The following is an 18647-nucleotide window of genomic DNA, read 5'->3' on the forward strand; positions in this document are numbered from 1 at the left end:
TTAAAGGAACAGTCCACCGTACTTCCATAATGAAATATGTTCTTCTCTGAATTGAGACGAACTGATCCGTACCTCTCCGAGCTTTGTGCGACCTCCCAGTCAGTCAGACGTACTGTCACTCCTGTTAGCAATGTAGCTAGGCTCAGCATAGCCAATGGTATTTTTTGGGGCTGTAGTTAGATGCGACCAAACTCTTCCGCGTTTTTCCTGTTTACATAGGTTTATATGACCAGTGACATGAAACAAAGTTCAGTTACACAAATTGAAACGTGGCGATTTTCTATGCTATGGAAAGTCTGCACTATAATGACAGGCGTACTAACACCTTCTGCGCGCTTCGACAGCGCATTGATTGATTGACTCCTGAGTGAAGGTATCAATGCGCTGTCGAAGCGCGCAGAAGGTGTTAGTACGCCTGTCATTATAGTGCGGACTTTCCATAGCATAGAAAATCGCCACGTTTCAATTTGTGTAACTGAACTTTGTTTCATGTCACTGGTCATATAAACCTATGTAAACAGGAAAAACGCGGAAGAGTTTGGTCGCATCTAACTACAGCCCCAAAAAATACCGTTGGCCATGCTGATCCTAGCTACATTGCTAACAGGAGTGACAGCGTGTCTGACTGACTGGGAGGTCGCACAAAGCTCGGAGAGGTACGGATCAGCTCGTCTCAATTCAGAGAAGAACATATTTCATTATGGAAGTACGGTGGACTGTTCCTTTAAGTGATTGCTTATTTTAATCCAAATGGAGACTTTTTTTTTGGCTAGACAGTATATTTGGTCTCTGGTCCGATATCATGATTTCTGTTAATAAGAAATTATATCCACATAAAAGGACAGTCTCATTAATTATTTTAATTCACTACAAAAGGAAAGTAACCTATGGTATGTTTTGGCAGCTGGACTTGTACAACCCCGATTCCAAAAAAGTTGGGACAAAGTACAAATTGTAAATAAAAACGGAATGCAATGATGTGGAAGTTTCAAAATTCCATATTTTATTCAGAATAGAACATAGATGACATATCAAATGTTTAAACTGAGAAAATTTATAATTTAAAGAGAAAAATTAGGTGATTTTAAATTTCATGACAACAACACATCTCAAAAAAGTTGGGACAAGGCCATGTTTACCACTGTGAGACATCCCCTTTTCTCTTTACAACAGTCTGTAAACGTCTGGGGACTGAGGAGACAAGTTGCTCAAGTTTAGGGATAGGAATGTTAACCCATTCTTGTCTAATGTAGGATTCTAGTTGCTCAACTGTCTTAGGTCTTTTTTGTCATATCTTCCATTTTATGATGTGCCAAATGTTTTCTCTGGGTGAAAGATCTGGACTGCAGGCTGGCCAGTTCAGTACCCGGACCCTCCTTCTACGCAGCCATGATGCTGTAATTGATGCAGTATGTGGTTTGGCATTGTCATGTTGGAAAATGCAAGGTCTTCCCTGAAAGAGACGTCATCTGGATGGGAGCATATGTTGCTCTAGAACCTGGATATACCTTTCAGCATTGGTGGTGTCTTTCCAGATGTGTAAGCTGCCCATGCCACACGCACTAATGAAACCCCATACCATCAGAGATGCAGGCTTCTGAACTGAGCGCTGATAACAACTTGGGTCGTCCTTCTCCTCTTTAGTCCGAATGACACGGTGTCCCTGATTTCCATAAAGAACTTCAAATTTTGATTCATCTGACCACAGAACAGTTTTCCACTTTGCCACAGTCCATTTTAAATGAGCCTTGGCCCAGAGAAGACGTCTGCGCTTCTGGATCATGTTTAGATACGGTTTCTTCTTTGAACTATAGAGTTGTAGCTGGCAACGGCGGATGGCACGGTGAATTGTGTTCACAGATAATGTTCTCTGGAAATATTCCTGAGCCCATTTTGTGATTTCCAATACAGAAGCATGCCTGTATGTGATGCAGTGCCGTCTAAGGGCCCGAAGATCACAGGCACCCAGTATGGTTTTCCGGCCTTGACCCTTACGCACTGAGATTCTTCCAGATTCTCTGAATCTTTTGATGATATTATGCACTGTAGATGATGATATGTTCAAACTCTTTGCAATTTTACACTGTCGAACTCCTTTCTGATATTGCTCCACTACTTGTCGGCGCAGAATTGGGGGGATTGGTGATCCTCTTCCCATCTTTACTTCTGAGAGCCGCTGCCACTCCAAGATGCTCTTTTTATACCCAGTCATGTTAATGACCTATTGCCAATTGACCTAATGAGTTGCAATTTGGTCCTCCAGCTGTTCCTTTTTTGTACCTTTAACTTTTCCAGCCTCTTATTGCCCCGTCCCAAATTTTTTGAGATGTGTTGCTGTCATGAAATTTCAAATGAGCCAATATTTGGCATGAGATTTCAAAATATCTCACTTTCAACATTTGATATGTTGTCTATGTTCTATTGTGAATACAATATCAGTTTTGAGATTTGTAAATTATTGCATTCCGTTTTTATTTACAATTTGTACTTTGTCCCAACTTTTTTGGAATCGGGGTTGTATTATATGAGGAAGAAGAGGAAAATAAAAGGAGATGATGGGTTCAAAGGAAGGACACATGTTTGGAGGGGAAAGTATTGTCCTCCCAGTCATGTCTGATCAATGTGTTCTAGTATTTTCACTTTTTCATTTGTGTACAGTATATACTGTACTTTGCAAAAGTCTTAGGTGCATGTAAATAAATGCTGTGAAACAAAGATGCCTTCAAAAGTAATGAAGTTAAACATTTCAGTCCTCGAAAAAATCTCCCAGCCTTACTTGCCCAATGGGTGAGCAGCACCCAAAACATACTTGCCTGAAAAACAATTCCACTTGCCCAAAGCTTTATTTTATTTTGGAGAGGACAGAATATGGTTGATTTTTTTAATATAGGTGAAGTAGCATAATTATCCTAAGTTCACAAAACCATAACACCAAAATATGCAGACACATTCAGAAAGAAAAATTCTAGTAGTAGAGGAATTAATAATTTAGGGTATATTAATTGTCAGGGTATTGTCAGGAGGAAGATGAGAAACACCTGACCCCAAAATTCAGATAAGCTGAAGTCCTCTATCAAAGCAACCTGGGCTTCAATAACATCTCAGTAGTGCCACAGGCTGATCGCCTCCATGCCATGCCGCACTGATGCAGTAATTCGTGGTAAAGAAGCCCCAACCAAGTCTTGAGTGTGTAAATGAACATACTTTTCAGAAGTTGGACATTTCTGTATTGTAAATCCTTTTTTGATTGATCTTAGGAAATATTCTAATCATTTGAGATACTGTATTTCTGATTTTCATGAGCTATAAGCCATAATCATCAAAATTAAAACAAAAAAGGGCTTGAAATATTTCACTTTCTGTGTAATTAATATAGAATATATGGAAGTTTACCTTTTTGAATTAAATTATGAAAAAATGAACTTTTCCACAATATTTTAAATTTTTTTTAGATGCACTAGTAGATTTGTACCTAATAACTGCTGCTGTAATCATATAAATTATCCTGTACCCATCAAGTGTATGAGAATATTCATAATATTCTCACATACTTAACACACTGAATACTGTATGACTTTACCCACTGCTCTGGGTATGTGTATGTGCTCATTGCTTACGTGTGTGTGCATGTGTGTGTTCACTGCTTCAGATGGGTTAAATGCAGAAAGGAAATTTCACAAGTGTGTGATGAATAAAGTTGTGCTTTCTTTCTTTCTTTACAACATACAATTGTAGAATAGTAATTATTTATTATCTCACTTTGTGTGTGATTCTACTTGGATAGAGAGGGCATTTTGTGACACTATTTATTGTCTACTTACAAGCAATACAATATCATGACCCGAAAGGTGTGAATTCCCATACATCAGCTACCCAGATTTACCACAACATTTCAGACTGACCTAGATGACCAAAACCCAAGTATTCATAGACACGTTATCATGTCTGACCTTCCACCACTGCACTTGCAATCTCTGGCCCAGAAATGGAACGAATTCTTCAGTACAGGAAAGAGTGATGTTGGTTTCCTCCATTGCCAGGTTTATGTCACTGGGACTTGGACAAGGTCCGTCCTCAACAGACAGGAACACTTGTGATTTCATGCTGAAAGTTGAGTTGGTGCTGTTGGACACAGAATGCACAACTTCCACAGTCATTTTTCCAAAGTTTGATTCAATTAAATTCATGTAATTATCAAGTTGATGTATGCATAAGGTTGTAATGAACCATCAATCCAATTTATCAAGCCAAATGGTAATCTTATTATTAATCTTTGTCATTATTATCTGACAAAAAAGCGAACAATATACAGTGGGGCAAAAAAGTATTTAGTCAGCCACCAGTTGTGCAAGTTCTCCCACTTAAAAAGATGAGAGAGGCCTGTAATTTTCATCATAGGTACACTTCAACTATCAGAGACAGAATGGGGGGAAAGAATCCAGGAAACCACATTGTAGGATTTTTAATGAATTAATTGGTAAATTCCTCGGTAAAATAAGTATTTGGTCACCCACAAACAAGCAAGATTTCTGGCTCTCACAGACCTGTAACTTCTTCTTTAAGAGGCTCCTCTGTCCTCCACTCGTTACCTGTATTAATGGCACCTGTTTGAACTCGTTATCAGTATAAAAGACACCTGTCCACAACCTCAAACAGTCACACTCCAAACTCCACTATGGCCAAGACCAAAGAGCTGTCAAAGGACACCAGAAACAAAATTGTAGACCTGCACCAGGCTGGGAAGACTGAATCTGCAATAGGTAAGCAGCTTGGTGTGAAGAAATCAACTGTGGGAGCAATTATTGGAAAATGGAAAACATACAAGACCACTGATAATCTCCCTCGATCTGGGGCTCCACGCAAGATCTCACCCCGTGGGGTCAAAATGATCACAAGAACGGTGAGCAAAAATCCCAGAACCACATGGGGGGACCTAGTGAATGACCTGCAGAGAGCTGGGGCCAAAGTAACAAAGGCTACCATCAGTAACACACTACGCCGCCAGGGACTCAAATCCTGCAGTGCCAGACGTGTCCCCCTGCTTAAGCCAGTACATGTCCAGGCCCGTCTGAAGTTTGCTAGAGAGCATTTGGATGATCTAGAAGAGGATTGGGAGAATGTCATACGGTCAGATGAAACCAAAATAGAACTTTTTGGTAAAAACTCAACTTGTCGTGTTTGGAGGAGAAAGAATGCTGAGTTGCATCCAAAGATCACCATACCTACTGTGAAGCATGGGGGTGGAAACATCATGCTATGGGGCTGTTTTTCTGCAAAGGGACCAGGACGACTGATCCGTGTAAAGGAAAGAATGAATGGGGCCATGTATCGTGAGATTTTGAGTGAAAACCTCCTTCCATCAGCAAGGGCATTGAAGATGAAACGTGGCTGGGTCTTTCAGCATGACAATGATCCCAAACACACCGCCTGGGCAATGAAGGAGTGGCTTCGTAAGAAGCATTTCAAGGTCCTGGAGTGGCCTAGCCAGTCTCCAGATCTCAACCCCATAGAAAATCTTTGTTGGGAGTTGAAAGTCCGTGTTGCCCAGCGACAGCCCCAAAACATCACTGCTCTAGAGGAGATCTGCATGGAGGAATGGGCCAAAATACCAGCAACAGTGTGTGAAAACCTTGTGAAGACTTACACAAAACGTTTGACCTCTGTCATTGCCAACAAAGTGTATATAACAAAGTATTGAGATAAACTTTTGTTACTGACCAAATACTTATTTTCCACCATAATTTGCAAATAAATTCTTTAAAAATCAGACAATGTGATTTTCTGGATTTTTTTTTTCTCATTTTGTCTCTCACAGTTGAAGTGTACCTATGATGAAAATTACAGGCCTCATCTTTTTAAGTGGGAGAACTTGCACAATTGGTGACTGACTAAATACTTTTTTGCCCCACTGTATATGGTGCAACATGGTAACGTACTAGTAGACGGTATTCATAAAGAGAGAGCTGATTGGTGGGTTAAATTAAAGGTTATATGCAATATTTTCATCTAAGGTTTGTTTAGAGCTTGTTTTGGCTGGTTTATCATTTTCAATAACTCAGTGCTACAGTTATTGTGTTTACTATCAAATGACACAAATATCTACAGTTATCATGTTCTGATGTGTTACTGAGCTTTTTATTTTATTTTATTCATTTATTTATTTTAATTTTTTTTTTAATTTTAGGTTGTTCCAACCCATTGTAGCTAGCCAAACATTCTTTTTACTTTTAAATACTTTCTTATTTTCATTCTCCACTAAAAAAGGCAAAAGTCCATGGAAGAGGAGCAGTGCAGAAATGCTGCATTTGTATTCATCATTCAAGTCAAGTCAAAGTCCCTCTCATGCCAGAATCTGGTCTTCCCAGACAGTCTCCTGTCCCAGCACTAACCAACTCTTTAAGGCGTATGGGTGCGGCACCGATCTCCATTTCAATAGCCCTCGGCCACTAGTGGAGGGCTAGTCCTCTGGTAACCATGAGAGTTTGACTTCCCCACTCGCATCTGCATTGCAGCGTGCCTTGCCAGATGGTAGTATGCACCAGCCGACCACGAGTAGAACTCACGATCTTCCAGTCAAGAGGCGGACACGCTAATCACTAGTGTATTTATCATTAGCATTAGTTAACTCATATAGTCAATTCCATTAGTATTTACAGTATGTACAGTATATATGTATAATATGTTATGAACAACTGTCTTGGTGGTTAATTTGCATAATTTTTGCCCACACTAAGAATATGACATAAAGCTAATCTTAAAGCAAACATATTCGAAGAAAAAAAAAATTTTTTTTTTCATCTGTACCATGGGTGCCAATAATTCTGGAACAGTATACTTCACAGTTTTGAACATGGGCATCATGGGGCTCTGGAATATTCTGGATACTGACTATGCCATCTATAATGTATATTAATCAAGAAACGTTTGCCTACATACTCTCAGTAGATGACCTGATCTGTTCCTATGAAGGAATATAAAGAAGTCACTGTATTTTGATGTAGGATTATAAAAAGCATGTTAAATGAACATGTACATGGTGGAATTAATATTTATAATGTTGAATAATGTCTTAGTGTTCTTATAATGTCTTACACTTGATGAATTTTTGAATTATATTCCACAGTATTGAACTGAATTGAATAATGTATTGTGTTAAAGTAACAGATAATGTTTTTATTTAAGTGATACACTGAGGAAAGCGGCAGTAAAATGGGTTTAAGTTTATGATTTCCCTTACCTTTGGCATATATAAAGGCCTCCATCAGATAGTGTAGTGTTTAAAAGCCACAATACATCACCTTCCATTCGAATACGTGGGCCTGGTTCTAAAGTGTGGTTATCTTTAGTCCAAGTAAACGTTGAGTTTTCATAGTCCAGTTTGGATTCACAGACGAGAACAACAGCATGACCTTTAACAGTGGTTTGTCCAACCTGGGGCTCTGTGAAAGAAGGTAAATAAATGTATTAATGCTGATTATTCTTCTCATTGTTACTAGCCTTGTTCTTCTGAAGTAATATTATTGTTGTTGCGGTTATAAAGTCAATCCATGACAGAGCTGAAGTTGTTGTTATATATTCATGTAATCTGTATATACAATGGTGCTTGAAAGTTTGTGAACCCTTTAGAATTTTCTATATTTCTGCATAAATATGACTTAAAACATCATCATCAGATTTTCACACAAGTCCTAAAAGTAGATAAAGAGAACCCAGTTAAACAAATGAGACAAAAATATTATACTTGGTCATTTATTTATTAAGGAAAACGAACCAATATTACATATCTATGAGTGGCAAAAGTATGTGAACCTCTAGGATTAGCAGTTAATTTGAAGGTGAAATTAGAGTCAGGTGTTTTCAATCAATGGGATGACAATCAGGTGTGAGTGGGCACCCTGTTTTATTTAAAGAACAGGGATCTATCAAAGTTTGATCTTCACAACACATGTTTGTGGAAGTGTATCATGGCACGGGCAAAGGAGATTTCTGAGGGCCTCAGAAAAAGCGTTGTTGATGCTCATCAGGCTGGAAAAGGTTACAAAACCATCTCTAAAGAGTTTGGACTCCACCAATCCACAGTCAGACAGATTGTGTACAAATGGAGGAAATTCAAAACCATCGTTACCCTCCCCAGGAGCGGTCGACCAACAAAGATCACTCCAAGAGCAAGGCATGTAATAGTCAGCGAGTTCTCAAAGAATCCCAGGGTAACTTCTAAGCAACTGAAGGTCTCTCTCACATTGGCTAATGTTAATGTTCATGAGTCCACGATCAGGAGAACACTGAACAACAATGGTGTGCATGGCAGGGTTGCAAAGAGAAAGCCACTGCTCTCCAAAAAGAACATTGCTGGTCGTCTGCAGTTTGCTAAAGATCACATGGACAAGCCAGAAGGCTACTGGAAAATTTTTTTGTGGATGGATGAGACCAAAATAGAACTTTTTGGTTTAAATGAGAAGCGTTATGTTTGGAGAAAGGAAAACACTGCATTCCAGCATAAGAACCTTATCCCATCTGTGAAACATGGTGGTAGTGGTGGTGGTAGTATCATGGTTTGGGCCTGTTTTGCTGCATCTGGGCCAGGACAGCTTGCCATCATTGATGGAACAATAAATTCTGAATTATACCAGCGAATTCTAAAGGGAAATGTCAGGACATCTGTCCATGAACTGAATCTCAAGAGAAGGTGGGTCATGCAGCAAGACAACGACCCTAAGCACACAAGTCGTTCTACCAAAGAATGGTTAAAGAAGAATAAAGTTAATGTTTTGGAATGGCCAAGTCAAAGTCCTGACCTTAATCCAATTGAAATGTTGTGGAAGGACCTGAAGTGAGCAGTTCATGTGAGGAAACTCACCAACATCCCAGAGTTGAAGCTGTTCTGTATGGAGGAATGGGCTAAAATTCCTCCAAGCCAGTGTGCAGGACTGATCAACAATTACCGGAAACGTTTAGTTGCAGTTATTGTTGCACAAGGGGGTCACACCAGATACTGAAAGCAAAGGTTCACATACTTTTGCCACTCACAGATATGTAATATTGGATCATTTTCCTCAATAAATAAATGACCAAGTATAATATATTTGTCTCATTTGTTTAATTGGGTTCTCTTTATCTACTTTTAGGACTTGTGTGAAAATCTGATGATGTTTTAGGTCATATTTATGCAGAAATGTAGAAAATTCTAAAGGGTTCACAAACTTTCAAGCACCACTGTATGCAGTATCTTTATATATTTTTAAAAATGACTGCATATTGGAGGATTGTTACCACAGAGCTCTTTGTAATGTATAAGCATCTTTACACTGTGCATAATTGTATCAGAAAATTCTAATATATATATATATATATATTTTTTTTTTTTTTTGAGTATGGGTGCCCTAAATGAGATTCTCAACTTGCGTCCCACCATCTATTACAATTATATTCCTTGCTTCCCGCACATCACTGTGAGTTGGCCGAGTGGTTAGTGTGTCCGTCTCTTGACCAGGACATTGTGAGTTCGACTCCTGGTCAGGTCATACCAAAGACCATGATAAAAATGGTACCTACTGCCACCTGGCGAGCCACACCACAATACACATGTGAGTAGGGAGTCAAACTCTCATGGTTACCAGAGAACCAGCCCCCCACTGTAACCCTAGCTATGTAATAGGCGAGTGGCTGAGGGCTATAGAAACAGATATCGATGCTGCCTTAAAGAGGCATTCCACCATTGGATGTACTCTTTGGCATAAAATACAATATACTTTTATGACAACATGACTAGACAGAGAAATCTTTTAGCTTCAAAATGATATATCAAACATAATTTTTTGACAACGACAAGTATATTAATTTTGCGACCAAAGTCACCTACCCTTTTAATTTCCGCGCGGTAGTGAAACAAAAAATTATGTTTGATATATCATTTTGAAGCTAAAAGATTTCTCTGTCTAGTCATGTTGTCATAAAAGTATATTGTATTTTATGCCAAAGAGTCACGGTGGTGTAGTGGTTAGCGCTGTCGCCTCGCAGCAAGAAGGTCCTGGGTTCGAGCCCCGGGGCCGGCGAGGGCCTTTCTGTGTGGAGTTTGCATGTTCTCCCCGTGTCTGCCTGGGTTTCCTCCGGGTGCTCCGGTTTCCCCCACAGTCCAAAGACATGCAGGTTAGGTTAACTGGTGACTCTAAATTGACCGTGAGTGTGAATGGTTGTTTGTGTCTGTGTGTCAGCCGTGTGATGACCTGGCGACTTGTCCAGGGTGTACCCTGCCTTTCGCCCGTAGTCAGCTGGGATAGGCTCCAGCTTGCCTGCGACCCTGTAGAAGGATAAAGCGGCTAGAGATAATGAGACGAGATGCCAAAGAGTACATCCAATGGTGGAATGCCTCTTTAAGGGCTGGTTAGTACTTGGATGGAAGACTGCCTGAGAATGCCAGTTGCTGGGATGGGAAAGACTTTGACTTTTTCCATACATCAGTGATACTTTGAGGCTGCATAGAGATATATTGACAAACCCCCAAGTATATTTGCCATTATTTAAAAGAAAATTATATTTGTTCATTAATCCATTAAAACAAGGCACCTAGTTTCCAATTTGGTTGCCACGTGAATGCAACATTAGAGAGAGAGAGAGAGAGAGAGAGAGAGAGCGAACACAGATATGAGGAGAGGCAAAACAGCAGCAATATACCGTAACCTGAACCCTGGATAATCACCAGAGGCAGTGAAAATCAGCTGGACACCTTCTTGTCAACATTTGCATTGTCATGAATTTCCCTCTTGCAGCATGTGATACTTGCCCCAGATGCCCACATGGTTTGTTTGAGTTACACTCTATGTGACCTTTGGTTTCGTTTCATGTGCCTTTTGTTGTCTAGTCTTGTGCCACAATGTCAGTAGTGTATATCCTGATTGTACTCACCTGTTTTTTGTTAAGCCCTTGATAAGTTTGTCAATTTAAACCTTCCTGCATTTTGTTTTCTTGCCAAGTCTTGTTGATTTATATCATGCATTTATATCATTTTAAGTCTGAGTTCCATGACTAATACTTCCTGATTGTGACCCTCTCTTGTGTTTCCTTATTTTTTCATGGATCATCCTTGATTGCTTTTGCCTGCCTGTGTTTTGACCCCCGCAATAGACTTGATGACAATTCTTGTATTACTTATCTTACCTACCAAGTGCAGTGAGAATTACCTGGATAATCATATGCCACACTGTCATAAAGAACCAACACTCCTAACTGGGAGGTACTGGAAATGACTGCCACATTCAAGCCACTAGGAGGAGCAATGTTATCCTCCATCCATCCATTTTGGCATATCACTACAGTGACGTGGCTGCTCTGATGGCTTCAGCCATCAAAGTGTCTAGGGAACATTACAGTAGTGGTTTCCCATTACCTTCTACTGGATTATTATAGAGTTTTTTTTTCCTCAGCCATGCACACCAATTTACATCAATTTAGCCATGCACATCAATTTAGAGCCACCAATTAGCCTAACCTGCATGTCTTTGGACTGTGGGGGAAACCGGAGCACCTGGAGGAAACCCATGGAGACACAGGGAGAACATGCCAACTCCCCACAGAAAGGCCCCTGCCAGCCACTGGGCCATTAGTGTGTCTAGCCCATTAGTGTGCCCTAATCCAAGTGTAACAGAGTTTAGCTGTTGATTCCACTTGACACAGTGACAAGCAATCAGATTTGCTGTTACATACAATATGTATCATGAACACTCACTGGTTGCCATGGCTCCCCTCAGCACATAAATACTGGCTGTGACGTTACCTCAGTACCAGTACGGGAGGATTGAGCCCATGGTAGGTTACTCAAAGCACAGCACTGTACTGAAACTGTGAAAATAATGTAATACAATAACACAGCTAAAATTATATTATACTTAAGAAGGTGGCGAACACATTGCACTTAGCAGAATGAGTCAAATTGGTTGTGTATTGTTGTTACATATTGATACGATAGTTAGCGGCGGCATGGTGGTGTAGTGGTTAGCGCTGTCGCCTCACAGCAAGAAGGTCCGGGTTCGAGCCCCGTGGCCGGCGAAGGCCTTTCTGTGCGGAGTTTGCATGTTCTCCCCGTGTCCGCGTGGGTTTCCTCCGGGTGCTCCGGTTTCCCCCACAGTCCAAAGACATGCAGGTTAGGTTAACTGGTGACTCTAAATTGACCGTAGGTGTGAATGTGAGTGTGAATGGTTGTCTGTGTCTATGTGTCAGCACTGTGATGACCTGGCGACTTGTCAGGGTGTACCCCCCCTTTCGCCCGTAGTCAGCTGGGATAGGCTCCAGATAGCGGCTAGAGATAATGAGATGAGACGATAGTTAGCTACCTTAGCTCAAAGGCTAAGCTAATATTTGCTAACTTCTTCCCATGAAGCTGTGCCGAGAGACTGCTGTATATGAACGTGACCAACCAGTGGATTTCCTTGCTGTCCTACAGGCAATAAAAGTGCATTCAAACACTGAGAAAGTGTCGGCCTTTGTCACAGAAACACACCACAACGCAGACAGCGGTTACAATGGTGCCGTGACCGCATGCTCCTGGAGAAAACTACCGTAGTTGCTGACGAGTCACTGACGCACTGGGCTGTATTGGGCGCAGTGCCGCTTTTCGCCAGCAGGTGGGGCGGTAATCACATCCGTGTTGCAGCAGGGGTTGGTTTCCTCACTGGGGTGGGAATATTGACGCATTGTCTCACCTGTGAGTGATTTGAACGCCCATTTATTTTTATTTTGTTCATTTTGCAACTCATTTGGGGTGAAATATCAGCCAGATCATTTACCAGGTCTGAGCAGTCTTGTTGTTTCATTTATACATGACTGTATAACCTGCTCTGTTGGAGTGGCAGTTTTTTTTCTCCCCTGTTGGATCTGATTTGATTTTGTATTTTTTTTGTGTGTGTGTGTGAGTGTGTTTTGTTTTTTGTTTTGTTTTATTGGCTGTGTGCCTTGCTACTTGAAATCTTTTTTTTTTTGTCCTAATTGGCTTCCTTTTGTTTTGGGCCTGGTAAATTTGGGGTCTCAGTGATTTTACGCATGTGACTACTATTTTCTGTTGTTTTGTCTGTACTGTTTTCATTTAAGACTGGGTCAAGTGAATCTTTATATATATATATATATATATATATAAATAATCTCCTTCTCACCCCCGGCGGGGGGGTGGTATCCATGTCATCCTCAAACTCGGGTCCTCTACCAGAGGCCTGGGAGTTTGAGGGTTCTGCGCAGTATCTTCGATGTTCCTAGGACTGCGCTCTTCTGGACTGAGGCTTCAGATGTTGTTCCTGGGATTTGCTGGAGCCACTCTCCCAGTTTGGGGGTTACTGCCCCAAGTGCCCCCACTACCACGGGGACCACGCAACCCTTGACCTTCCACATCCGTTCCAGCTGCTCTTTCAACCCTTGATACTTCTCAAGTTTCTCATGTTCCTTCTTCCTGATGTTGGCGTCAGCTGGGATCGCCACATCTATCACCACCACCCTCTTCTGCTCTTTGTCCACCACCACTATGTCCGGTTGGTTAGCCAGGATCTGTTTGTCAGTCTGGAAGCTGAAGTCCCACAGAATCTTGGCCCTGTTGTTCTCAGCCACCTTCTGTGGTATGGCCCATTGGGACTTGGGTATTTCTATTCCATACTGGTTGCAGATGTTTCTGTATACTATCCCAGCCACTTGGTTGTGCCTCTCCATGTACGCTGATCCAGCTAGCATCTTACACCCTGCTACTATGTGCTGGACTGTTTCAGGGGCTTCTTTGCACAGTCTGCATCTTGGGTCTGATCTACTCTGGTAGATCCTGGCCTCTATGGCTCTTGTGCTTATGGCCTGTTCTTGTGCTGCCATGATTAGTGCCTCTGTGCTGTCTGTCAGTCCTGCATTATCCAGCCACTGGTAGGATTTCTTGATATCAGCCACTTCCTCTATCTGACGGTGGTACATGCCATGTAGGGGTTTGTCTCTCCAGGTTGTCTGTTCCTCCTCCTCCTCTGCACTCTCATCAGGGTTCTGCTGCCTGAGACATTCACTTAGCAGTTCATCCTTTGGGGCCATCTTTCTGATGTATTCTCGGATTTTCGATGTTTCATCCTGGACCGTGGTCTTGACGCTCACTAGCCCTCGGCCTCCCTCTTTCCGCTTAGTGTATAGTCTCAGGGTGCTGGACTTGGGGTGGAACCCTCCATGCATGGTGAGGAGCTTTCTAGTCTTGATATCTGTGGCTTCTATCTCCTCCTTTGGCCAGTTTATGATACCAGCGGGGTATCTGATGACTGGTAGTGCGTACATGTTGATGGCTCGGACCTTGTTTTTACCATTCAGCTGACTTTTCAGGACCTGCCTTACTCTCTGGAGGTATTTGGCTGTGGTTGACTTCCTTGTGGCCTCTTCATGGTTTCCATTAGCCTGTGGGATGCCAAGGTACTTGTAGCTGTCTTGGATATCACCTATGTTGCCCTCTGGTAGGTCAATCCCTTCAGTCCGGATCATCTTGCCTCTCTTTGAGACCATCCGGCCACACTTGTCCAATCCGAATGACATCCCTATGTCATCGCTGTAGATCCGGGTGGTGTGGATCAGCGAGTCTATTTCTCGCTCATTCCTGGCATACAGCTTGATGTCATCCATGTAGAGCAGGTGGCTGATTGTTGCCCCACTACGGAATCGGTACCCGTAGCCGCTCTTCGTGATGATCCGACTGAGGGGGTTCAGGCCTATGCAGAACAGCAGTGGTGATAGCGCATCGCCTTGGTATATGCCGCACTTGATGTTGACTTGGGCAATGGGTTTTGAGTTGGCCTCTAGGGTTGTCTTCCACATTTCCATTGAGTTCTGTATGAAGGTCCTTAGGTTCCTGTTGATCTTATACAGTTCCAGACATTCCAGTATCCATGTGTGTGGCATTGAGTCGTAGGCTTTCTTGTAGTCAATCCAGGCAGTGCACAGGTTGGTCTGTCTCTTCTTACAGTCTCGGGCGACTGTTCTATCGGCCAGTAGCTGGTGCTTGGCTCCTCTGGTGTTACTGCCAATTCCTTTCTGTGCCTCGCTCATGTATTGAGCCACATGCTTACTCATTTTTGCCGCAATGATGCCTGACAGGGCCTTCCATGTTATGCAGAGACAGGTAATTGGCCGGTAGTTGGATGGGATGGGTCCCTTCTGGGGGTCCTTCATGATTAGGACTGTCCTGCCTTGGGTTAGCCATTCTGGGTGGGTTCCATCCCTCAGCAGCTGGTTCATCTGTGCTGCTAGGCGTTCATGGAGTGCAGTTAGCTTCTTCAGCCAGTACGTATGGATCATATCGGGGCCTGGTGCTGTCCAGCTCTTCATCTTTGACACTCTTTCTTGGACGTCTGCCATTGAGATGGTTACTGGTTCTTGTTCTGGGAGGTTGCTGTGGTCAGCTCTTAGGTCCACTAACCATTGGGCATCGGTGTTGTGTGATGCCTTTCTTTCCCATATGTCTTTCCAGTATTTTTCCACCTCAGCTCTTGGTGGGTCTGACCGGTTGTTGTTCCCCTGCCATTGAGAGTACACCTTGGCTGGTTCAGTGGAGAACAGCTTGTTTATTCTCCTGGCCTCTCCTTCCTTAGTGTATCTCCTCAACCGGGTGGCCAGAGCTGTTAGTTGCTGTTTGGCAGTTTCGAGTGCCTCTGGTATGGAGAGTGAGTTTTGCTTCCTGGGCGCCCCTTTATTCACCATGTTCCCTTTCTGTAGTTCAGCTAGCTGGCTAACTTCTCTCCTTGCTGCCTTTATCTTGGCCTCTAATCGTCTCTTCCATGGTGGATACTGTTTATGTCACGAGCCCACCTTGTGTCCAAGCATCTCCATGATTACTGTTGCTGTACTGTGTATCAGCTTGTTGGTCTCAGTGATGGTTCTTGTGGAGATTGTCTTCAGAGCAGCATTCACATCTACTAGTAGATCTTCTGAAGGTACTTGGCAACTCAGCTTCGGTATTCGTCGGGGGCTCCAGGTTTCCAGTTGGGTCACGATCTTCCTTCTCAGGTCAGCAGCTCTTGTGTTGAGGCTGTTAGCTGTTGGGGCTTGGTACCCAATCTCTGGTTGTGGGGATGATGACATCTCCCCGCTGACCTGTCTTCCTGGCTCCCCCTTGCCGTAGCATCGTTGTTGTATTTCATTAATCTCTAGTTGTGATAGCAGATTTCGATTATGGATGTTGGAACACTGGGCTAATAGCTGTTTCTTTGTTAGCCTTGATTGTGGGTTTCGAAGTATCCAATGGTCCCACATTCTCTGCATGTATCCCCTCTCTCTGGGATTGCTTGTATAGTAGCATTCCAGCAAATCCGTATTTTCTGTCCTCGTCCATTGATGTCTTGTTCCAGTAGCCCATTTCTCATCAGTTTGCCCTGGTTCCCTAGCAACTGACGCAGACCTTGTTGACCCGGGCGACGTCTGAGCCGGTATGACTCTATCAGTTATGTTTTCACTCATTCCTGAGGTAGGCTGATATATCATGAGGGGTTTTGCCTAAGGACCCTTACTGGATGATGTTTTGCCCCGACCGGGATTCGAACCCCAATCTCCTGCGTCGTAGTCAGTGAGCATTACCACTGTACTATCCAGCTGAGATATATATATATATATATATATATATATATATATATATACTATATTGCCCAAAGTATTTGCTCACCCATCCAAATTATCGGACTCAGGTGTTCCAATCACTTCCATGGCCACAGCACCTCGGCATGCAGACTGTTTTTACAGTTTGGAGCTGGCCCCTTCCTCTTCCAACATGACTGTGCACAAAGCAAGGTCCATAAAGACATGGATGACAGAGTCTGGTGTGGATGAACTTGACTGGCCTGCACAGAGTCCTGACCTCAACCCGATAGAACACCTTTGGGATGAATTAGAGCGGAGACTGAGAGCCAGGCCTTCTCGTCCAACATCCGTGTGTGACCTCACAAATGCGCTTCTGGAAGAATGGTCAAAAATTCCCATAAACACTCCTAAACCTTGTGGACAGCCTTCCTAGAAGAGTTGAAGCTGTTCTAGCTGCAAAGGGTGGACCGACGTCATATTGAACCCTATGGATTAGGAATGGGATGTCACTTAAGCTCATATGTGAGTCAAGGCAGGTGAGCGAATACTTTTGGCAATATAGTGTATACATATACAGTATATACAGGCGTCTTGTTTTTTTTTTTTACTGTTTCTCATCTCATCTCATTATCTCTAGCCGCTTTATCCTTCTACAGGGTCGCAGGCAAGCTGGAGCCTATCCCAGCTGACTACGGGCGAAAGGCGGGGTACACCCTGACAAGTCGCCAGGTCATCACAGGGCTGACACATAGACACAGACAACCATTCACACTCACATTCACACCTACAGTCAATTTAGAGTCACCAGTTAACCTAACCTGCATGTCTTTGGACTGTGGGGGAAACCGGAGCACCCGGAGGAAACCCATGCGGATACGGGGAGAACATGCAAACTCCGCACAGAAAGGCACTCGCCGGCCACGGGGCTCGAACCCAGACCTTCTTGCTGTGAGGTGACAGCGCTAACCACTACACCACCGTGCCGCCCTTTTACTGTTTCTCTTGCTTGTGTTTTCCATACTGAACATGGACTTTGGTGCTGGTGTTGGCAGGGGGAGGGGTGCGTTAATGTACACTCCTGTAACACCTGTGGGAGGCTTATTTTTTTTAGCTGTAGGGCTAGGGCTAGGTTTCAGTCTACACCTGTCACGTCCACCCCTATGCCAGATCTTGAAAGCATTTCAAATACTGATGATGCGTTCACTGCTCCGCCACGAATTGGCTGTGCTGGGCTTGACTTGATTGGTGCATATGAGGGCAGTTCTTCAGTCCATATTATTGCAGGCATAGCTAAGGAAATTGGCATGTCTATTGAAGAGAGTATTGCCTCCTGCATTACATCACAGCTTGGTAGTGGAGCAGGTAATAATGTTGCTGATAATACATCCAATTCGGGGGGCGGACTCTTCTTTCACAAACTGGGTGGTGAAGTCTGAAGTCAAAGAGCCAGAATGCTTTAAGGGGGATGGCTTGGATGCCTATACGGTACATGAATGGGAAGCAGTGGTCATGACATATCTCAAGAAGCAGGCAGTACCTGTAGCAGAGCAGGCTGAGGAGGTCAGGAACAGGTTGATGGGAAGGGCGAGGGAGGTGGTTAAAGTGGGCCTTCGCAGTAACCCCTTTCTTGTTCTGTCTGATGGCCCAGGTCCCATTTTTGACATTTTGAAGCAACATTTCATTGACACAGTTTCCTCTATCATGCCACTTGCTGATTTTTATGCCACCATGCCATTCTCTGGTGAGGATCCTTTCAACTATTGGCTCAGGTTGAACAAAACTATGGAAGTGACTGAGGACTGTCTGAAAAGACAGAATAAATCAATGGATAATCCTTCATGATAACTCACTACTATGTTTATCAGACATTGCCCTGATGCTGAACTGTCCCTAATATTCAGGTGCAAGCCGCTACAGCAGTGGACTACTGCTGAGGTCCACGAGACACTGGTTGGACACAGAAGGGATAAGAGGCACTCTTCTCAGCTTAAGAGTACCACTGCTGTAGCGGTGTTGCGCCAAGACATCAGTCCTGCTCCCCATTTGCCATTACCAACTGGTAAGTCTGCTTGCAACACTAA

The 18647-nt window shown here is 43.0% G+C and overlaps 1 protein-coding gene across 3 annotated transcripts in view; it reads right to left on the reverse strand.

The window, feature by feature from the left end:
* Positions 1-18647, reverse strand: part of LOC132866169 (interleukin-1 receptor-like 2) — a 43910-nt gene that overhangs the window by 17575 nt on the left and 7688 nt on the right. The window contains exons 2-3 of one of the 3 annotated variants that reach the window (XM_060898772.1): positions 7238-7439; positions 3951-4122 (exon numbers count right to left, since the gene is read on the reverse strand). In XM_060898772.1, coding sequence (XP_060754755.1) covers positions 3951-4122; positions 7238-7439 — 374 coding nt within the window. Of the gene's footprint in view, positions 1-3950; positions 4123-7237; positions 7440-18647 lie in introns of those variants that run through there. The other 2 variants (XM_060898774.1, XM_060898773.1) reach the window with 2 other exon arrangements.

The sequence above is a fragment of the Neoarius graeffei genome, chromosome 18 (assembly GCF_027579695.1).
Source record: "Neoarius graeffei isolate fNeoGra1 chromosome 18, fNeoGra1.pri, whole genome shotgun sequence".
Classification (NCBI taxonomy): Eukaryota; Metazoa; Chordata; class Actinopteri; order Siluriformes; family Ariidae; genus Neoarius; species Neoarius graeffei.